We start from the raw sequence: 23,724 nt of genomic DNA, 5'->3' as shown, positions 1-23,724 counted from the left end.
ACACAGCATACTGAAATTCTCTAAATATTCTCCTCTCCTGAGGTTTTGGGTTTTGTTTTTTTTTCCTCTGTGTACGAGGGAATGTCAATGCCAAATGAATGCAATATGGGAGTAGATGCTTCCTTTTGCATCAGGAAGTAATTAACCCTATTCATTTAGAAGCTAATTGAAGCTTCATTGGTTGTAAATCAGCTTCAGCCACAGGGTGAGGCATCAGAAGTTTCTGCCTGCCACATATTCCCAGAACTGTGAAACATGCAGTGTTTTTGTTGTTGGTTTGGCTTTTTTTTCTCCCCCTTAAGATATCCCTAAACACTCATGGTCACTCTCAGCTTCATGAGATATGACAGAATTGAAGCCTGTGGCATGTGTTTTTGATTCCTGAATGCTTCTGAGGAAGAGGATTATAGGCTCAGCAATCAGTGCAGATATGATGGCTATCTGTTTGAATTTGTGAAGTTTTAAACAAGTGCGATGAAATTTTACCTTGACAAATTGCAAAACATTTTGAATTGACAAAATTCAACCTCTTTTGGAAGAAAAAGCTGAGATTCTGAGACCTGAAAATACCAGCTGTGATCAGGCAGTTAAAGTACTGTACTTTTTCATTTTGAGATAATGGTCTAACAAAATCAATATCAAGGCCTCCCAAAGGTACCACCCAGTGTTTTAGCATGTTTTAGCATTCCTTTGTTTTCTGTCCTTTTGTTTTCTGAGGACCTGTTAATTATAGGTGCAATATGTAGGAAGCGGGGCAGGGGAGTGTTTTGTTTTATTTGGAATATTCTCCTATTTGATCTCTGGACAAAACTCACTGAGATTCTACAACAGTGTCATCCTTCTATTCAAGACCAGACATTCAGGGTCACAGAATCAATGAGAGCTTTTAAAGCAAAACATAGTATGTCACCTTTTAGTCTCCATCTTCAGAAGATTCCCACCGTTCTAAAGTAACCATCTGTGTATAAGAACTAAGGAACTGATACTGATCTGTTTCTCCAAACGCAGGTGTGTTTAAATAGGGAGAAAAGGTGTTTTAAAAATCAAATCAGCAAGCCTAAGTTGGAGAAAGATCCCAGATTACATGAATTTCCAGCTCCAAATGCCTACTCCAAAAGTCAATGTGATAGCTTAAATGCTAAATTGTATATAGATCAATAAAAACCATCAGAGTATCAGGGAGGTATTTAATTTCTTTTGATTTTTCTTGCTTCTTCTGACATACTCTTTATGTCAGTAAAGATTTCCAGACTCTCTTCCCTGCGGAAAGTGTTACCATTATTCAGGTGCTGTCTAGCTGCTTATGACATCTTCCATCACACATTTCTGCACTCAGATATCTGCCTCTTTCCCTGCTGGAAACAGAGACACTACTGCAGAAATGGCTGATTTTCCGACAAGTATGCTATAAAATTGTGTTGCCAGGGAAAATAGATCTAATTTACTGTGGAGAACACAGGCCTTTGCCTAACTGAAATTATTTTTCTGTATTATCTACATATTCTCAAAGTAAATGAAAATGGAGATCTCTGCCTAGAGGAGCTTCTAAGCTAATTCTGCAGGAATTCTTTTGTAAGGACTTGTCTTTTTTTCACACCAAGAGTCTGAAGTATCACAGAGGTCCACTTGTTGGCTTGTACTGTGGTTTTCTACTTGCCTACATGTCCAAGACCCTTTCCAGGTAGAAGCAAGAGCTGTGGCATGTACTCTGGCTTTTGGTCCAGGATACAGCCAAGGCGAGCACCAGGTGCTGTGAAACAATCCCTATAGTTTGGATGTACTTGCTGAAGGTTGTGGGAGCTGGGAGCTGAAGACTATTTGTAGCCTATGGGATAACACTCTCAGCAGCTTTAAATCCCGTGGTTCTCTTCAAGCCAAGAAGACCTGCAATCCTGATCTGTAGATTAGATTATAGTAACAGGGATATAAGCTTTTCTCTTTCGAAAGCATTTTTAACACCTGTATTCAGTAACACACCTCGGTATTTCTAGATGAATGGACAGGTTATTGATAGAGCGGGTAAACTCAGTTTTAACCCATGAAGCAACAATGGCACAGCTTGTAATGACTTAGTTTTCTATTTCCTCTTCTTATAAGAAATGGAATATATTTCTTGAAGAGCACAAGATGGCAGATAATGAGATAACAGTGTTTTCTGGCTTGTGTCTCAGAATGTACCACAAGCCTATTATGCACATTGAGTAAGTTATAACCTACTCAAACAATGTGCATCTTGATTCACAAAAAGTTGAAATAATTTTAATACATTTGGAGTTCTGGTAATGTTTGTATTCTCCTGACAGTGAAATAGGAAATCCAGTAGCTCCAGCTAAGACATGGCAATTTATTCCAACTGAGAATCTGCTGCCATGTTCTCCATTTTTAATGAAGTGCTTGGCACAAGAGAACTCAACCTATCTTAGGTGCATAAGGGAAGTTTGTCTTGAAGACAGTTCTCTTTTTCCTCATTTCCAATGTAGGTGTGTGTGGGTTGGGGCAGGGTGGTGAGAGGAGAGTTTTAGGAAACCAATTTTTTGTTTACAAGGGTCTCTCATTCCCTCTTGAAAATCTGTCCAGATTGTTGGAGTGCCAGTGTGCTTCTACTGCTTTTTTATCCTTGTGGTGGTGATGTTGAGGAGAGCTGTTTGCAAGGGTTTTTTGGCTCTATATGTTGCTGTGTCAGGAATAATCTCTTTTCTCTTTGAGCCAAGAGAGTTCAATTTCTCTTTAGGTGAGATGAAATCTTAGGTTTAAGTTAGAAAGGTGTGACCATACACATCTTTAAACTTAGGAGCAAATTTAAGAATGACTTCCATTCCTATGAGTTAGATGTTTCCACTGTAGGCTTCTAATCACTCCCATACCTTAATTCATCTTTGAATATTTACAGTATTGTCAGGTCCAAGACTGCAATGGACTTACTATGTAAATATGCTGACTTCTCAGAAATTCTAATTTGTCTCTGGTTTCCACAGCCCTTGAAAGCACTACGGATCTACTTTCTACAAGAGTTGAAGGTGTCTTTGTGCAGAAAGGATTAAGAGAAATCAGAGGGAAACCAACCAGTGGGGTGACCAAAGGGACTAAGTTTCGAAATTTTATGTGGAACTAGCAAAATGTATGCTGTGCAAGTTGAAAAGCCAGTAGTTTTCCTGGCTTTTAAAACTTTTTAGTGAAAGTCGTGTCCTGCCTCTCACAATTAATTATTCTTCCTATGCCATTTGTGTTGTCTTCTTGGTGATAAGGACTCTTAAATACCATACAAGACTTTTTCTGTTTTATCTTCTCATTTTCAGACTGAATCATAAATAGATTTGTGATTCTTTCTACCCAGGTCTAGGACTTCTGGAACAGACTATTTGTAACGGCTTACAGTGAGTCAGTGCTGGGTAATCTCCAAGGCTGACACTGACTGACATTTCCAGATTCATAAACTGCAATAGGATAGAAGATGTGCATGGGATGTTCTTGTTTCTAATTTCCACATGAGAGAGTTTTTGTTGTTTTAATGTTTAAGTATTTTAAACTAGTGCATAGTAAAAAAAAAAATCTGGAATATCAAAATTTGCAATGTTTTCAGCTCCTTGGAAAAGAAGCAACATGTTCAGTGTATTAATCAACCACTTCTCACTGAAAACAAAACAAAAACAACCCTGTATATTATTTTATCCCCTAAAACTGGCTTTAAAACCAGATAAGTAATTTTACAGATGTTTTGTGTGGCCAGAACAGTCCAGAATAACCAGAGAATTCAGGTAAAGATGTCTCTTTGCAAAATAAATCTATACTATAATGATTAATGTGAATGCAAAATCCCTGTGCTTTAAGATGTATTGTTTTCCAAACTAGCAGTTTTGTTCTTAGACAGTGTTGCTGGGCATCTGTTCAAGAAAATGAGACCTAATGTTACTGCTTTTAGTTCTTATTCAGTATGAGCATGTTCTTCCAAAATATATTGCCATTTCTGTGAAAGACACTGGAAAAGTGTAACCATGCAGTTAAGTCTGCAGAATGTCACATCTTTAAAATGAATTAGTATTAATTTTTCATCTCTAGGTTAAAATGAACAAAATGAACACATAGGGGCCAGGCAGAGCTGACTGGGAAGTGCTGCTGGCTTCAATTCAGCCTTTCAGGCCAATGGCCAAGGCCAGATCCTCAGCTGGTGTGAATCTTCATAGCTCCTCTGGGAAACTACTAATTGTGATTTTGTTTTTAATGCCAGAGTTCTGCCACAACCTTCTTTATTTCATTCTGGTAGCATGTGCATAGTAAATTTTATAAGGTGCTTGTCTTAAGCTGTTTAGCTGCAAACGTTTAGTAAGAACTAGCAGATGAAATGGAAGTTCTCAGCCTGTGCCTCTCACAACAACTATTCTTCCCCAATACAATTACATTTGCCTTAACTTGCAGGAAATCTCGGGAAAAATAGTCTTTGGCATTTTGTAACTTCTGTAATGACTTCTGCAACAATGACTAAGAGAATGATGATCAGCAGCTCTTCCTGAGCACTAATTAACAGTTATTGCAGCTCTTTTTATCAGTTAAGGTAGATAGCATGGGAGGAAGGCACTGCTTAATCAAAAGTTTTATGAAGTTTCCCATCATCTGTTTTCTTAGCTGGTCAATCTTTTATCTAGGTGATTCATCAATACTAAAGCATTGCACATTTCAATACTAGTGTGCTAGAAATTGCAGTCTTTATGAAACACTCCTTAACCATGCAGGGAAACGTTTTCAGAATTACATCCTGTGGCTGTTACGCACAGAAAGTGGGGTCAGTGGGTTGAACATACGCTCTGCTGAAATGCAGATGAATACTTTGTATGAAACCTGTGGTTTCCTCTTCATGTACCTCTCCTGGTTCAGGTTTCCTTCTCAAGCTCTTTGTGCCATTACACTGGTAAAGAAATTGGTTTGAGGGAGTAAGGAAGTGATTTTCCCGCTATACTTGGCACTGGTGAGGCCACATCTTGAAGACTGTGCTCAGTCTCACTACAAGAAAGACATTGAGGTGCTGGATCATGTCCAGAGAAGAACAATGAAGCTGGTGAGGGGCTGGAGCACAAGTGTGATGAGGAGCGGCTGAGGGAGCTGGGGCTGTTCAGCCTGGAGAACAGGAGCTGAGGGGAGACCTGATCGCTGTCTGCTACTGCCTGAAAGGAGGTTGGAGCATGGAGGGGGTTGGGCTCTCTTCCCTAGAACAAGTGTTAGAATTAGAGGAAACAGCATTAAGTTTTGTCAGGAGAGGTTTAGATTAGATATTAGGAAAAAATTATTCACCAAAAGGGTTGTTAAGCATTGGAACAGGCTGCCCAGGGAAGTGCTTGAGTCACCATCCCTGGAGGTGTTTAAAAGATGTGCAGGTGTTGCACTTAGGGACATGGTTTAGGGGTGGACTTGGCAGTAGTAGGTTGGTGGTTGACGTTGATGATCTTAAAGGTCTTTTCCAACCAAAATGATTCTGTGATTCTATTCAAAGTATTTAATGATTCTAATAGGCATCAAAGGGGAAATATATGTTCTTGGGGACAGTCATGGAACTTCTTTTGTCCCATAGAAATATAGATATATTAATAGTACCTCCAGACGCCTTCTAGTTACAAAGAGCTTTTACTATACACAGGAAATATGAAAGTTTTAAAAAATTTGACTTTTTTTTTTTTCTTGCAATACAGAGATTTTGTATGATGGTGTATTGCACCATTGTGATGTATTTTGCTGTATAACATTTTCAGTATACAAGAACATACACCTTTTATTGTATTCTTGTTAAGCATTTTCATTTGGTGTTTGCGTTCTCTGTCCATGAACTCTGATACCCTGTAAAACAAATCATTATTGCTGCCCCAGACCTGCAAATTGAAGATGCCCAAACTTTCTATTTCACACATTTCTTTGAATGTTAAGCAACAGATGCACTAAAAATTGAATACAAAAGCACCTTGAGAGGCTGTTGCTGATGTATCACATCTGAATTACTGTGCCTTGAAACTGCAACTTTAACCTTTACAGGGCAGAATTATTTCTTATTTTGCAGCTTGCTAAAGCATAAGGAACAGAATAAGCTTGAATGGAAAATACAGTTGTAACATTAGAACAGAGATCTAGGAAAGAATTCTGGACTCAGAACATTTGTTCTAACTAGATTTGGGTCAGTCTTTTTAGATTGTTGTTGTTTTTTAATTTATTATAGATAGTTATTTGTCAAGGCACAACTGAAGTATCCAACTTCATTTGGTAATTTATATGATGATAAGATTTGATATGAGGCAAGCTCTGGAGGTCTTTCGATTTCAGAAAACAATAATTTAAGAATGGGATTCATAGTGAAAATATTTTACCTTTTAAAAACACAGTCGGATAGAAGACTTGTATAAACTTTTGTTTATTCATGATTACCCAGTTTCATAAGTATTTAGGTAACTATAAAATAATTCTCTACCTCGAGAGAAACAGAGCAGTCTCTTCATCCAGATGGTTTTCATGAACTTCCACTAGAACCTCTGAAGCCTAGATGCTCTTTATAAAATGAGCTTTTAACATTAGTTTAATGGTTTAGGAGTTGATCCTGATCATCCCTACATGGAAACTCTGGAAGCTTCCAATGATGCAGGCAAAAGACATCAACATCATCTGCTTAGACTATTACAGAGTGATTCGTTGAACGGTTATAGATGTCATACATATATATAGGCAGGTGAAAGAATTCTATAGCTCTTGTCATAAAGGATTTTGTTTTACCTCCTTCGTTTTCCCAGGGTTGATAGAGACAGAGACTGTGTGACAATATCTTATCTGTGGTAGGAGATCCAGCCTTCAACCAGTGAAGACTACCGTGTGTTTTGTAGGTGCCTGGTCACTCAGAAGCTTCAGGCTTGAGGGGAATGAGGTGGGAGCAGTGGTAGCAGCTGCCTGGACCCCATGGCAGAAAGGTTGTCCAAAATGAAGTTTAACGGAGTCTGTATTTGCAAAACATCTGGAGCAAATGGCTGGGGCAGTACAGCACTGCAGCTCTTATGGAACATGCACAGTTGCAGAAAAAGAAAGAAAAAACAAACCAAAACGATGTAAGGAGTTGGTTGGAAATCTGCACGTGTTTCTTGCCTCTTCTCCTGCCTCAAGACATGGACATTTTGGTTGGTGGTCTTACTGTCTGTTTGTCGAGCGGGCAAAACAGCACTTTGGAGAGTTCAATAGAATAATCAGGGGAAAAAAATCCACATATTGAGTTTCCTGTATAGATTCTTCTAGAAGCTATCAATTATACCTCTGGAAATGAACTTAAGGGGGGTTATTTATTCATTTATTTTATCCTTTAATTTTTATCCCTTCCTCTCTGTCTCCCAGATTGTATGTACTTGTTTATTTCTATCTTTCTAGTGTGCCTCTTTGCCCTGCTTAGAGAATGTAGGTAACTTGTGGAAAATAGGCACTTTACAGCAATTCTGGAGTGTTTTACAGCTGGTTGAAGTAATTTTCTCTTAGTAATTTAATCTGGGGTTGTCTGTTTAAGTGGCTGCTGGCAGGCTTATGTAGGTGAGGGATGGGAGCTGTTAATGGATGAGCTGCTAAGTTTCCAGGGGCTTTCAGCTTCTCTCCCAATGGTAGACAGCAATGCTTTAAAGAAAAATTGTTCCTATTCAGCTACATTTTACAGTCTGAACATTCAAAAGATAAGAAGCACTTGTTATCCTGTGTAAATTGTGAAATGTATCCCTTGTAAGCTTTTAATTGCAATTGGTTTTCTAAGCATAGTGCTTGAAGGTAGCTGTATTGCTGGGGACTGTCACCAGAGTGAACACCAGTGGAGCTTTTCCATGTTAGCAGTTTAAAGTTGTATTGGAGCAGTATTCCAACAAGCCCTGCATCTACCAATGGGGAGATTCTGCCTAACTTTACGCTACCTTGAAAATAAACTTGACTCTGCATTTTCATGGGCTCAGAATTCAGCTTGCTTGATATAGCACCAGCACCCATAGTAGGAACATGGGGAAAAGACTGCGTCAGACCTGCGGTGAACATGGTTTGGCCCTTACCAAAACACAATGCCAAAATGTCAAAGCTGGGTTTGGCTGATCTATTTCCCTGCTGCCTCCCCTCTCCACTGTGGCCACAAAAAACCTGGGAACTTCAGAGACTGTAGATGAGAAATGGTTCCTATGATATCAATGAGACTTTGGCTCCTGTATAACATTAAGCAGTTAAGCTTTCCTGAATTGAGATATCTCTTCCTGCTCTCTCAGGTCACAGGGACAAAACAGTGATTCTTTAATTCCCAAGAGCATTCTTAATGATTTTTGAAGTTAATTGTTAATGATTTTTCTCTTAACTTGCAAATGATGGCACAGATCACGTGTTGTGTAAAACATAGTCACATATGTTGAAGGTAAGGAGATTTTGAGGCTTATGCTTCTTCCTGTCTTAAAAATACATGTTTGCTTAAACCTTGGTTTTATGCTGCTGAGCAGATATATTACTGTGGACACACAACTGGCTGTTAGCTGGTATTGGAAAGAGAAAAACCACAGTCATCTTAATGCTGACGGATTGGTCAGTATTAAAAGAAACAGATGGGTTGGAAGAGAAAAGATTAGAAGGGAAGAAAATATGAGTCTTCCAGTAAGTAGTTAGGTCAGTTCCAGAAGAGAAGATGAAAGATCCATTGTGCATTTTTAAGAATAAAGTTTTACTTTTCCTTGATCTATAAAACATCAGCTGGTTTCAGTCCAGTATCAGAATGCTTACCCAGTAAGACAATTTTAATTGGTTGTTTCAGTTTAAATTGGCTGGAATTGCAAAGTTAATTGAATTGTTTTCCCTTTGCAGGGACCTCAGGGGCCTCCAGGACAAAAGGTATAGTATAAACAACAATACTGTGAAAGTGATTATTTCTCCTGGTGCCAAATTGCAAGCAGAAAAGGTGAAGGGAATTAGCTACTGTACACAGCATTGAATCAGTTAGTTTAGGCTCTGAATTTTGTTTTTGCAAAACGAAGCCATATAATACGAGACGTCAGATTTCTAATTTCCCCCACCATAGGAAGTTCAAGCAATGCAAAGCAGACTGTTTTCAATCTGTCTGCTTAACTTTCAGGTGACAAGGTCACTATAATTTTTGTATTCATGCACTGGTACGACTAGGAAACTGAAGTTAAAATGTCGTGAAGGGTGGGAGATAGAGTTTCTGATTAAGTGCATGTCCTTACTCAAGTAGATCAGTGCCATATGACTAAAAAAATGACCAGAAGAAACAAAGGACATAGGTGTTGCTGATAAATGGTGTTGGCTGGTGGTGTTCAGGTGGTCTGCTGGTGTCTTCCTGTTCCTTCAGTAACCTGAGACCTGACTTCCTCGGAATGCTTTCAGCATTATTTATGCTCATTAAAGCTGACTGCCTCAGTTTGATGGAGTGAGGTTAGGATTTATGGAATTATACCACTAAAACAGTCCTAGATATATTATGTTAGCAATCACTGCTAGTAAGTGGCGCTTTCCCAGCATCTCATCCATGCACCACCAAGGTAAGTTATTTTCTAGTTGATTTCAGAAGATCAGAAAGTTTTATGGAAGATATTTAATAAAACAGGCTTAATTTGTATAAAGAAAAAAAAAAAAGAGGAAAGGAATAAGTAGTATTAACATGTGAGAAGGATGCCTTCTCTTTTCCTTCTTCTGAGATAATATGCTTTAAGGTGAGGGTTTGCTTGCATCTGTTCAAATGAAACTCTTTGAATAAAAGAAATAAAAACCTACTACTATGTAAAAATATAATCCCAAAGCATATAAATTGGTGGAATTTTGTCAGCTGTGAGCTGTACAGAGTTTGCAGGCTGAAGGAGAGGACAACCCTTCATGTTTGGCATCACAGGAATTTAAAGCTGTACTCATGGCTAAGTTGCCATTATAAAATTATACCCTAAGACTCAGAGAGGAAGGTATTGTATCTGTACAGCATCAGTAACACTTCTGTGACAATGAGCTTTTGAATATCTGATACACTTTTACACTTTTAGAATCAGCTTTATTTACACTCTCTAACATCCCAAGTTTCATAAAAAAATCAGTAGCTATGGAAGTCTGTCACTGAGAGGAGAAACTGTTATAAACAAGATAGGCTATTGAGGCTGATGGTTTAATGCCATTCTGAGCTTTGTCTTCTAGTTTTCTGGAAAACCTATATGAAGATGTGAAAATGTTCACTAGCGCCCCGTTGCAGTGTCTAGGAATCATGACCCTGCATCCAGCAAGACGAGGCAACAGGAATGCCGAAGTGAAAGCTTTGATACTAAGGGGAGAGCATTCTGAGTCACGGAGACACAGTGGGTTGCCAGTGTATTATTTCTTACTCATTTGCAGCTCTGCAGCCTCCTGGGCATTCAAATGTTGGAGGTTTTTTAAGGCCCTCATGAGCTGCTTACTTTTCTTGTTTCATGGGATTTCTCAACTATTCATTGACAAACATGTGCTTCCATTTTGGAGGCATTCCCTTTGGGTGTTGGTGCCCTTTGACAAGACCACTTCTAGTGAAACCTCTAACCAATATGAATAGAGGGAGAAATGTCATGCACTGATTCTTGGGACACAGACAAAGCAGGACATGAGGGGGTTCAGACAGTGCTTATTTCTTTTAAGTGTCCTGGAAAACTGCACATTTTACTGCTGACAGAATCTCTGCCTTTCCCTGCCCTCTTTTCAGGCTGCCAGCCTTTCAAATAGCTACCATGTATCTGTTAAGGTGTTTGTAAATCAATAATAAAAACAATGCTTTTGGTTTCCTTGCTGAGCAACACCCTTTTTATATAATAAGAGGAGAACATTGTGTAAGCTCTTGCAGTTGTCCTGCTTTCCTCATGCCTCAAGTTTTCACTGAACATCCATACCAACAGTTGTGCAAGTTCCTTCAAAAAATTGTCAATCATACGGAAACCCATAGTGTGAGAGCTTTGTAAAAAGATCCCTCCGATGTCACAAGTCAATGCTAATATTTGATTTCCTTCTTTGCCTGCTCCTTGTGTTTGGCCATTGGTGACTTTCGGATTGCAGTAATACTGATAAAATTTAAAAGAGTATCTGTAATTTGCAGTGTTGGGCTGAACTGTTGCAGATTATGTCTTAAAAGCCTTGAAATAGCTTGAAGCATCCCTCTTGAAACATTAATGGTTTTGTTCAGGTGCTATGTTCGATTGCGCAGTATCTGTCTTAAAATCAGAGCATTAAATGGAGTTGAATTTTAATTTTTAAATTTCTTGTGAAGCATCTCCAACATTACAAAGCAACCATTAGGTTGAAGCTTGCTTCTGGAGGAGGGGGGACAGCCATTAAAATGTACAACACGAGAACATATCTAATTAGTATAAAATGTCAACTGAAAAAATGAGTTTGGATAAAAATTAGGTTTTGAAAAAATTTATTGCTGTAATAATAAGTAAGTATTCACTGTCATTTCTAAGTACTGTATTAAGAGATGAAAGGTTTCATGACCTGTTTAATTTGCTAAACACCAACGTCTGTTTCCCACCAGGGTTCTGTTGGAGTGCCTGGTGTTCCAGGGAGAGATGGACAAGTGGTGAGTTCACTGACTTTGTCAGTACTGCCATTATTTATGTAGTTGATTAAAGATACTTAGGGCTTGTTCACATGAGAAATATGCAACCTTACATTCATAGCTGTGGTTTCAAATTGTCTTCATAGAAAAGACTGTGAAGTAATGTTTTCTAGTTTTACTTGATCAGGCAGCAAATGTAATTAATTAAGCTGAAAGTCTGATGTTCGGATTTGATGACGACTGACATCTTCCAGAGAGAAATGCATATTAATGGTGTGCAATTTTAGACAGTATATTTACAAACTAAGTTTTTCTGCAGATTTTTTTTTTCTACGTAAATAAGTCCCATGATGCAAACACTTATATTGATACCATGTATTTATACAGTGCCAATACACTGCTAATACAACCTATAAATAGAAAATAAAAAGAGACTGAAAACACAGGTGGAGAATAACGTGAGATTGAAGTTGGGGACAAAAATGCAGAGAAATAAATCAAACAGAAATATTCTTGAATGCAACTGATAGGAAGTGCCAATTCAGGCAACTCAGTGTCATCTTTCAGTGCCATGACCAAGTGAATTCGTAGTTCAGAATAGCCCTCCATAAGGAAGGATCACAGTAAATCAGCAGGGCTGTTTCACTGCATTGCTAAGATTTGTTGGTAAATCTGGTTGGTAAAGTTTAAATAATAGCCATTCCTAACTGTAAACAATATTATCCATCTGCTGTTCTCACAAGTACTAACATTCCTAGTGAACTTCAAAAGCACTTGCAGGGAATACCAAAATGAAAAGATTTGTTTAAAGTTGTTCACCATGTTTAAGCAACAATAGATGGTAGCAAATAATATTATACAATCCCTTCTTCTGCCTCTCTCCCCAAGAACCATAGGAATAAAAGCTCTGAGATGTTTCAAATATTTAATTCCTCTTTCCTAACAAAAAGGATGTATTGTTTCTAGTAGCATAATGCACTGTAATAATACTCAGAGTATTATGATTACTTTGGGACAACAAAAGAAAAATTATTTAGCATTAGCTATATATAGCACACAAAAATTATAAGAAAATATTATGAAACAAACTTACATTAAGACCTGAGATTATTTCCTTAAGATTTTATGTCTGCATTCAATTGCAGCATGAATGGTAGACAGTACTTGCAAACAGAGATGTCGCTGCTGTAAATGATTTAAGTAATTTTTGTAACCAAAGTATGAGTGAAAACCCACTGGAGATGCACTTTGTAGCAATGATTTTCTTTGCATCTGCAGAAAGATTTAAGAACATTGGGCAGGGAGAAGTTGCAAACCACATTGAATAGAATAGAACTGATGATTCAAATTTTATCCAAGAGCTTTATTTTTAATAGTATCATCGCACAAACTCCAGCCAGAAATCTTCACTCAGATGAGCACAAAAAATGGATGTTGATGAAATAAGTCAAATCTGATTAGTAAAGTATTGTTTGGGGAGATGTGAATTTTTTAAGCTGCATCTGCAAGGCCGTTACATGACTGTTTTTAAGAAACCATATAGACTTACCTTCAGCCGTGTTTCATGGGGAAGAAAACAAATACGCTACAGCCTTTGGTAAAGAGGAAACACAGACACATCTTTAAATGCTGTTTATCACCTTCAAATTGTGCTTTAAAAAAGGATCCTAACATTTTAAATTTTTGGTTTCACATTTATTTGATCTATTTTAATATTTATGGCATTTAAAACTTTGAAGACATTCTTAAATTACTACCTTTTTAATGATGTCAGCATAGTTTTAGTGTAGTTGGACTATTCTACTTTTGATCTTCAAGAAAAAAATAAGTGAATTGCTAAAAAAAAAAATCAAGAATAGATAACAGGACAAAAACCATACAGATAAAAATGAAATGTGGTTACATTATTTTGGGGTTTTTTTTCACAGTTGTTAGTTGATATTGACTAGCAAGCTCTTCCTTATGTGCGGAAAATGTGCTATTTTCAAATAAGACTAAGCAGATGAAAGTTGAATGTTGGTATCTCTTTTAATAAATAGATAACAAGTTCTGCTAGCTTGAAAATAATGGTAGAAATAAAGCTAAATGGAAGTAGTATTTATCTGAAGTTAGAAAGCATAGTGCAACCTGCGATTCCCATGCTACTATTTTTCTACCAAAAGGACCATTCTTCCAAATTGTATGAGAAAACAGATTCTCAGTGCAATGTGACACAGAAGATCTTGTTGAATGAAGACCAGAGTAGTAATTTTAAGAGTTGGGCTGTACTATGAGCTGCTGGCACCCCTGGCTTTACTCAAACAGATTCATGTTGATTTGCACAACAGTTGAACTCAACTTGAATGTATAATGCAAGTCATCCCCTTTTGAGAAGCTACGTAGTTAAAAGGCTTTACAAAAGCCTTACTGTCTTGGTAGCCCTTTAAACAGTGAGCTCACTCTGTCAAACAGCAGCATGTGCAGTGCACCGAGTTCCAAGTTAATATTTTTTCTTAGCTTAAAAGGCAGTGAGTGTTAAGCATATGCTCAAAATTAAGTGTGTGCATGAATGCATTCCTCATCTGGATAATGAAATATCTTTCAGCCGATGAATGTCGACATTGATGTAGCTCTGCTTCTCCTTGAGCAGTTGAATAATACAGTTAGGTCATCTCCATCTTATTTGTGTGTCTGTAATTTTCCTTTTCCTTTCCCTTCACTTCTTCTTTAATTGAAATTGGAAGCTGGATTATGGGAGACGATTGACAAGTCTGACCAATAGGTCTGGGAATGAGATCATGAATTCTGAATGCACTTAGAACAATTTTCTAATCCCTTAACATATGAACCGCTTCTCCTAGACAGTCTCTAGGTATTAGAGTAAGTGTAATTTTACACAACTCACATGTTTTTGCAGGACTGTCAACTAGCAGATTTTTCTTGTGTTAAGAATGGTAGCAAAATCATTGACATAAAAACTTCACACTTTTTTTCTTGTTGGCCAAATCCAATGAAACATTACATGTAGTTTTGCATGGGCATTTACATTCCTCGTTTAGTCCTACATTTGGGAAACCATAGCCACATTCTGCTTATCTTGTTGAGAACAGTAACTGGAAAGGAGCTGCCTAATAATACCTGCAGTTAGAGAGTGTTGTCCCTGGGATGGACAGAAACCTTCTGAGATAGCATGGAGAGTCTTTCTGAGTGCTGCCTTTCCTTTGCAGTTTGTTGTGCAATCCACCCTGTAGCAGGTCACTTCCTAGCAAGATGCTACAGGAAATAACCTTCCCTATTTCCATCCCTGACAAAATGTTCTCAGGCACTCTAATAGAACAAAAAAGGTCCATACCTACATGGAGACGTGAGGTTACAGTGATCTAGGGATATCAGATCCTTACACAATCATGTCAAATTGGCCACAAAGGTGTTCTTGGAAAGTTCAGCTGTGCAAGTATAGAATACATATTCTGGTATTCGTTAAGTGATACTGACTTGATAAGGACTCCCACTGACTGCAGCAAGAACACAAGGAAGAAAGAGGACATTCCCTAAGTAAGGATTCCATTTGGCCTGAAGGAATCCAATTTCTGGAATCTGTGCAACTAGGTCTCTTTGTTTTAAATAGGAGTTTGTCTGGAGTGCATAAACTCCTCACTCTGTTTCTTCTGTGGTATGCTTTTTCTTACTTAGTATTTGGTTGGTTGTTTTGGGGTTTCGTGAGGTTTTTTTGTAAGGGTGTATTGAGAACAGAATGTGTAGTCAGGAGATGATCTCTTCATTTAGAAACATCTCAGTGATTTGACAACAGCAATTTAGTAGATCTCAGAAGAATTTCCCTTCTTCCCAGTAGGCTTTGAGTCTGGGTGTCCATATTTCTTGTTACGTTCTTCAGGCTTTTTATTACTCTAACTCACATGTCTTTTTGCATCAGCGTGTACTGTACTATGTAGGGGACACATTTCAAAAGTAGTATTATCACATTGCTTTAGACAAATGAGGAAGGGTATGCATCAACCAGCATTTTTTTCAAATAAAGATGTATAAAGGAAGAAAACATCATTAAGTATAGTTCACAAATTCTCAGACAGGTTTGCAGGCCAGCCGAGTTGTGTTGAAGAGCCTTTCCACCTAATTTCAGCTGGTGAGTGGGCCAGGAGAGATTTCCAGTTCTTAAGCAAACAATTTGACGTTACTTTAGAGGGGGGTGAACAGCAAGTTGAAAGAAAGTAATTCAACCCTGGTTTGAAATGGAAATCACAGTTACAGGTCTGAGAAACCACTTTTTTTCCCCTTCTGTCCTCGTTTATGTATTTTAGAGTAAAATTAGACTGGATTAGGTTTGGGGGCCTCTTGTGTTTCCTTATCCTTAAAATTGATTACATTCTAGTGAATGAAAAATACAGCAATCCTGACAGGCTTTCTCAGGGTGAGGTGGATATCAACCAGCTGGTGTAGACAGAGTTACACGTCTCACCAAAACCAAACCTATTTCAGAACAGCAGCCTCCAGGCTGTTTTTATGTTACAAACAAGAAAAGCTGGGGCCTCTAGCCACATTATTTTTAGTTGATTAATTCTGGTTATGAAGGTCTATGCCTCCAGAGCACAGAGCACACCGGTAAGGAGAAGCACACTTTCAACTGCCTTGATTCTTTTGGTATGGACTCTGGTGGGCGATACATTTCCAGACCTATTCTGAAGCAGGTTTTATGAGTTTGCATTAACAGATTTTGCTCATATTGGCAGCTGAGCCCAAGCAGTGCTCTACACGTTTGAGCGCTCATCAAATTCAGATTCACTTCAGTGTAAGCATTAAGAGCTGCCCCTATCAGGAGAGTATCTGAGGAAATTACTACACTTATTTACTGAGCAAGGTGCTGAAGGATGTTCTTTGCCCAAATACAGGAAAGACAGTCTGCTGATATTAATACAGTTATACAGTTAATACAGGCTGGGGAGTGCCAGCACTTGAACAGAAGTGTTTTGTAGTTCTGTCCAAAGGAACATCCTTGTGGTTATTCTTTCAATCATCTGAAACTCCTGCACTGAATAGCTGGGTTGGGTGTATTCTTTTTGACATGTTAGCATTTTGTTTGCCCTGGCAATTGATATTCATTGGAAGAAAAATCCAAACATTACTGGGCCTCAAAGCATATTGTTGAAGCCAGTTATGGAAATTATCAGAAAGTTTTGAACAGCTAATGGTGATCTTCTACGTAACTCGTCTAGTCACACCTTCACATCGCAGTGTATTGATGGAACAGTCTTCTTTGTAATTCATTATAGAAGTGACAGCAACTGCTGTTTGCTGCTGCTTTTGAGAATCCAAAGTGCCTGTCAATACATTTGGGGTTAACATGTGGAACTTAAATGGCGCGAGTGCCAGCTCCTCATCCACAGGTCAGCTCCTGTTAAAGCCTTTCCTGTTATTGGCAGCAAAAACAACATTAAAGCACATCTGTTTGAAACTACAACATCATTATTCCACCGATGGGGACCCTGTGATTTCTCTATAGCATATAAACAACAGCAAAAATATTCTGCTGTGTCTGCAGCATTCTTCTGCGAAAGCTGTCATCAAAGATATTACTGGAACATTTATACTCCTGCTGAGTTAAGATGCTTGATTTTGGGTAAGTGAAGAAACAATAGCACATTTGCTGGAAATTTTGATTTCCACCATTCCAAGACCATTTGTGAATTCAGCCAACTATGTCTGAACAATGTGAATGGTGGTGGTGAATAACTGGGACTTAGATACTTTCAAAGCTTCTAATGGTGGTGTTCTTTTCTGCCATAGACAAGAAGCTAGAGAATTACCTTATAGTAATACATAGTTTTTACATTAATTTGGGAAAAAGCAGCTTTTCTAGCATTTTCTAATATTTTACAGCTTACTTGTGTAGCAGGTCATGTCATGAAAATGAAATCCTTCTTTTGAGAGTGGTCCAGTTACTTAGAGGAAAGATAAAACAACTCATTATGAAACAGGAGTTAAAGGCTACCTAAAGAGCATTTTTGATGCAATATTTGCAGATTTATTTACAGGTTTTCGCTGTTAGTGCTATTAAGAGAAACACAACATGAGTTGAGAAAGACATGAACCATGGCCTGATGAATGTAAAAATATGTGAGATTAAGGATCTAGTTTTATATCTTCTTTCATTTTACCAAGTTGAAAAGTAGTCTGATTGAAATTATTGCATCTCAGATGGCACTGTTGAATGTCTGATTTTCGCTTGCATACGTTACTCCTAGAACAGCAGTGTAACTGTCTGCAGCCTTTTAAAGGACAGCTATTCTTTTTGTTAATCTCCAAAACACTAACCTGTGTGGCTGAAACATCCTCACCCAGCGTTTTGTGCTCCAGTTTTAATATACACTTTGATGAATAAAAAAATAAAAGTAAATAAATGGGAGGAGAGTAATTAACCATACTTCTAGTGCTAGAAATGAGACTGTTAGTATGAATAGGGACATGTCTAGGTGGCAGCCTGAGGTTTTCATTTTTTCCAAAGAAAATAAGATAATTCTTTTGTCCCATTTTGCAGTCACCTTTTTGTCACAGTAGTAGCTCTCTGCATCCATAACACTGATGTGTAAACCTATGAAGAAAGTGCACACTCGGGACTTCAACCCTTTGATTAAACACATAAGCCCCTGAAGTCTCAGCCGACAGCAGCTGTTTTGAAATGAAGGGGACAGAAACAAACTCATTTGGGGTGTGGGGATGAGGAGAAACAAGTGAATATTTGTTGGTCCCTTCTGCTTCATTTTGTCAACTGGCAGTTTTCTTGAAGTGCCTTTTAACTCAGTCCTTTAGGACACTTACACCTAATTTCAAGTCAGCTTCAAATCCTTACCACTCATACATCAAATGCCTGTGCTACTACATCAGCCTTAAAGCTACTGCAGTACAAGGGAGCTTTGAAAAAGGGCTGGCTCAAATGGCTATTTAATTCCCTGTGACTTTAATGGTACCCAACACTTTCCATGGTTTGGAAAATACCTCACTAGAGTTTCGCTAGAACCTTGCTGGTTTTGGTTTATATTTTGAAATAGGGCAAGTCTCGATGAAATAAAAATGTAATTGATGATCCTGTTACTTAATTTAGAAATACAATGGAGCTTGCTCTCATGGAGAATTGGAGTTTTCATATTTATGATTAAAATATGACTGTGGAAGTAAGAAAAAGTCCCTACTTAATGGAAGGCTTTTATGGAAGATTGGAAGATACATGTTGTTGCATTTGCAACGAGCCTTATCCTAACTCCTCTGTAACTTCTGAGTAGAGGGTTGGTTCATCATGTCTACCAAGTTTGAATACTGTAGGAAAATTGTCCACTGAGATTCTGATATGAATTACTATTTCTAATCTGATTACTGTATTAGTTATTCTATTTAGCTTTTCCACATTTTAATACATTTACATGTATTTGACTACAGCCTTTGCTGTAGACTTTTTCACATCTTTTTTGCATGTTATTTTAGTGTGCTTTGTCACCCCAGAAATGCAACGCAGTTGTGTACATGAGGGTTACCAAAGGCGAGTACTGTGAAATGGAGACATACTTCTGCAGAAGGTTTTACATAATCAGCCATTGCCCCCAGTTGTTTTACAAAAAAGCCCAGCCATTGCTTTATCATTTTAGCTAAAATAAATAACACCTGTATTTTTCGGGGAAATAAAAACTAGGAAATGTCTTTAAGGGTTTGCTTGTTTGGGGTTTTATCATTGTTGTGGGGTTTTTTGTCTGATTGGTGCTTGTTGTTTTTGTTCGTTTGTGGGTTTTTTTTGTTTGGTGGGGGGTTGTTTTTAAAATTTGTGGGGAAAAAAGAAGTTTGTAAATTATTATTTGTTGAATGACTTATGAAAATTATTTATGACTCCTTGAACTGTAGAAGAATATATATGCTAGTCATTAAACATACCTAAAATTTAGGTCATTGATGTAATGCTGAAAATTTTAAAGTCTTTTAAATCTTCTTTTCAGCCAGTAGTATAAGAGTGAAAAATGGACAAGTAAGGTATATTTAAAAATTAAAAAGCTGCCTATTCTTCCAAACTCTTCAATTTGTGGAATGGGCCCTTCTCATTTTTCTTCATTATCTGCTTTCCACATGAGACCAGAAGCACAAATGTCAAAATCATTTAAGATAAGCCTTTCTTGTACTCTTTCTAAGTTGTAAAGAAGAGGAAGGCATTTGTAGTCTTGCTGGGAAGACTATGCTTTTAAGCTTAATTGGCCAGCTTTCCAGCATCAGAAGTCACAGTGCTGTTTTCTGTTTAGTTTGACACCTGTGTATTTCCACCACCTTCAGTAGAATTATTTCTTATTTATACAGGAGTTAGAGTTAACCCATGTTAACTGATAAAACAAGGAATTTCAGTGCCCAAGTGTAGGATACATATTCACAGAGTCTTTAAATTTTGTTTATGATGAGAAAGTAAGGGAAATACTGTTAATATACTCCATCACCTCTTTCTTAACCCTATCTTTTGTTTTGTTTTATTTTATTTTGTTTTGTTTTATTTTGTTTAGGGTGAACCTGGTTTGCCTGGCATAGCAGGAGAGAAAGGAGAAGCAGGGCTCAAGGTTGGTATTGAAAATGGATTAAAAACAGAAGCACATGGTACATGAGTGCATGTATAGATGACAGTCATGCTTTCCAATTTGGGTTTATATTCTGGCTGGCTTTTAATGATCTGTTCCCTCCAGTGATCAGTGCTGTAAGAGGCTTTACACATTTCACCGTGAAGAAGCATATTCTTCTGCTGTACATGTATAATTCCAGACAGTGGCACTGATGCGTATGCATCCACTGCCAAATAAACGGAATACGTCTGCAAGTGTTTGGGAATTTCGGGACCTTTTTGAAAGGCTTTGTTTATGTGCTTTACAATGTGTTTCAGGCTTCTTTTCAAGAACTACTGGGGTCAATTCTTTGACAAATGTCAGGGTTAAGTCTTGAGGGCTGATCCTGCTATTATGGAAGTTAGCAACAAGTCTCATTAGGAGCATGCCTTGGCCTGTATGTGTTACGTCAGAATGCCTCCTGGCACTTATTTTATTGTTAAATAATTTGTTCTGCTGTTTTAATATTGAACAAGTGAAACAGAACATAAAGCTTAGGAGAACTTCGTTTAAGAGAAAGCTTGACATGTCTAAGATGATGGGATCTGTGGGCCTCTTGGAATGGGTAATGCTAAATTCTAATCCCATCAGCTGTGAGCGTGCATCTTTGGAGCACATGTGCTCCTCAGCTGATTCTGTGCATCACGCTGCTGCTGACAGACACAGGACACGCTCTTTACATTTACTGACTGGCTGCTTGTCCGTCAGGAATGAACACAAACCATTTGGGAGCATGACCTTTTCTTACTTTGTATACAGAAAAAGCCAAATTATGGCAGTTGATGCTTAATTCGTATTCACAGCTGCAGTCTTTGGGTTGCCTAGCGACCGCCAGCCATCAAAAGGGGCAAAAATGAGCCAGAGTGCAGTTTAGAGCCAGAAATACAAAGATGAGTTGTCAGGGTCACACTGGTGTGCAAAAGTGCATTTGCCATTGAGACAGTTTCTCAAGCAAGTTATACTTTAAAAAAAATAATGGCTTTAAGATATCTTTTTGTTACAGAGAATGTAAGGAGCATCGAAGGTTTTTTGCTCTGAATCAATTATGAATTGGTTCAAGACACTCAAGGCATTTTCTCTCTCCTGAGGAGCCTTCTAAGCCATTAAAAGAATCATAAAACTTTCCTCTCACATTTAGCCTTTGGATTTTTCCTTCATTCATTCCCAAAAGAAGGAGAACCAAATGTAGGAGCCACCTAGGTCCTGGCAGGCCACTTCACAGACATATGCCTGTTTTCAGGGTTTAATCTAGAAAAAAGGATGGAAAAAAGTCTTTACATTCAAATAATTACTCTTTTAACATTATATTTAAGATATATTGTCTGTTGAGTTCTACTGAATTTATGTATTTTAGTGTTTATTGAAGATTTTCTTGTTTGATTCTATCATCTGAGACAATGTCATCAATAGTGACATGTTAGTCATTTACATACTGATGATAGCAATACTAACACTGATTTTTGCTTGTGTTAGTAACTTACAACTTCTTTGCTCCAATTATTTTCATCAGGGTGACCCTGGAGAAAGAGGAGAAAAGGTGAGACATGTTTCACTTCCTTTCTAGTGGTGGTTCTGTTTAGGAGAATTGTCAATGCACTGATTCAGAGTTTAAAAATAAATAAATGAAGCTACTACCTATGAATTGAACAACATTGTGCAGCCTTTACTAGTGTCAAATAATACCTACTAATGGAAGTTACTGATCTGCAATTGCTGCAGTGGGATTAATCACAGGGAGCAGTGGTCGTGTGTTAAAGGCTGCACAGTTCAGCAACTGTGCAAGTAGTCCTAATTGTGAACAGTCTCAGAAATATAGGAGCCTGTCTGAATCAGCAAAACATCCACACATTTCTCATAACTTGATTTCAATGCTCCATCATCTGTGCAGAGTAAAACAATTAGGTAACAGAGTGGTAAATGATATATGGGTTACCAGCACTGCACATAGTAGAAGTCTAGCCCTGTGTTCTTGCTTGGGTCAGCTCAAGTAAGAGCAAGAGAGCCTGCCCCAGTGATCTTAGGCTATAGACTGTCTGGAGAGGCACTGGCAGCACAAATGATACACTAATGGTGCTCAGATTGGCAGTGAGTTAGTGAGGAGTTCCTTCTCTGACATCCACAGTCATGCCAGGACAAGATGTGGGGGCAGAACAAGCTCCACATGGCAAAACAGGGTGTAATTCTGCTCTTCCAGGGAAAGGGGCCAGTAGGAGCATTCGTATGAGAGAGAGTACACACTAAGTGAGAGTCAAGCTTCTGCTTCTGTACAAGGGCAGCTTCAGAAATGATGTAAGCCTTATTCTGAGTATGAATCTGTACATAGACTCCTCTGCGAGTACAGAGACATGTTTTTTTTAAAGTAAGTTGCTTATATTCAAGAGCAATTTGCTCTTGAGAAATGTTTGCCCATGTCTGCAGTTGCAATTGAATTTCACTTCCAAATCTGTGTAAATCCATGTAATAGAAGCTGCAAACATGCTTTGCACAGGCAGCTCATTTCACATTTTCAAAAGCACATCATAAAAATAATCCAGGGGAATCTTGAAAGCATTTATCCCACATGAAGAAGTACGTAATTGTGAATCCCTTTTCAATAAATCATTACTTTTGTTAACATAATGTTATTGAAGTACTTCAGTAATCCTTTGTTTTCAGATACAAAGGGAATAATTAAAAATTTTAACACATGCTGAATTTCCCTTCCTTAAAATATTGATATTTTTCCATTATCAGTCTTTGTCTTTTCCTAAAATATGTAGTTATAAATGCCCTCAATATGCTTTATCATGTCAAATGAACTTAGAATTACATTCTTAGCATGTTTCATGTTTCCATGTTTCATCAAGCCCTTAATTAAAGTGCTGCTAGATTGTTCACTAGTTCCCATTGTGTCAGTGACTGTGATATATAATGTGGTCTCTGCTGTAAGTCCTCTGAACGGAATTTTACATTGAGGTTTTCAGAGCAATATGACAGATACTGAGTATTGTTATTTGAATACTACTCCTGGTTATCTGACCAAGACATACTAGAAAGTTTTTTAGCCTGCTTAGACACAACATTTATCAATATTTTTGGCATTTTAAATATTTCTCACACTTTACATGAATCTCAAGTCCCATCAAATTTTTTGGCCAACAGTGTCATCTATAATGAAGACTTTTTGGTGTAATCTAGGATGTGGCTGTATTCATATACAGGGAAACTTGCTCTTTTTATAGGTAAATCTTTTGATATGTTTCTTTACAAAGTTGTTTTTAAAGTAGGAAGTGTCTACCCAGCCATGAAAAAGTGTTATCTGAACATCACTTTTTTAACAATAAAAAAATGCATAGAGTTTATGTAGAAATAACTATGGTTTAGGTCGCTGCTTGCAGAAGTGGCATTCAGTAAAATTCTTCTAGTTCATGAATCCTTCATGGAATTCAGACTCAGAGAGTATATGCCATAAATTGTTTGAGAATCCTAATTAAAAAGTATTGGAATTGTCTATCTGTCACCTGTATATGATTAGCTGTATTTAGGTGACTTCCTCTGTTAGAAAGAATAACAACAACA

General features: G+C 37.7%; 1 protein-coding gene across 1 annotated transcript in view; it reads left to right on the top strand.

The window, feature by feature from the left end:
- The window catches only part of COL25A1 (collagen type XXV alpha 1 chain), a gene marked incomplete at its 3' end in the record, with an annotated part of 302,483 nt that overhangs the window by 223,024 nt on the left and 55,735 nt on the right, over nucleotides 1–23,724 (top strand). The window contains exons 13-16 of the mRNA XM_080344309.1: nucleotides 8,830–8,856; nucleotides 11,525–11,569; nucleotides 20,074–20,127; nucleotides 21,677–21,703. Coding sequence (XP_080200435.1) covers nucleotides 8,830–8,856; nucleotides 11,525–11,569; nucleotides 20,074–20,127; nucleotides 21,677–21,703 — 153 coding nt within the window. The remainder of the gene's footprint in view (nucleotides 1–8,829; nucleotides 8,857–11,524; nucleotides 11,570–20,073; nucleotides 20,128–21,676; nucleotides 21,704–23,724) is intronic.

This window comes from Nesoenas mayeri (assembly GCF_963082525.1).
Source record: "Nesoenas mayeri genome assembly, chromosome: 4".
Classification (NCBI taxonomy): Eukaryota; Metazoa; Chordata; class Aves; order Columbiformes; family Columbidae; genus Nesoenas; species Nesoenas mayeri.
Note: the sequence above shows the minus strand (reverse complement) of the source record. Positions and strands in the feature narration are given on the sequence as shown.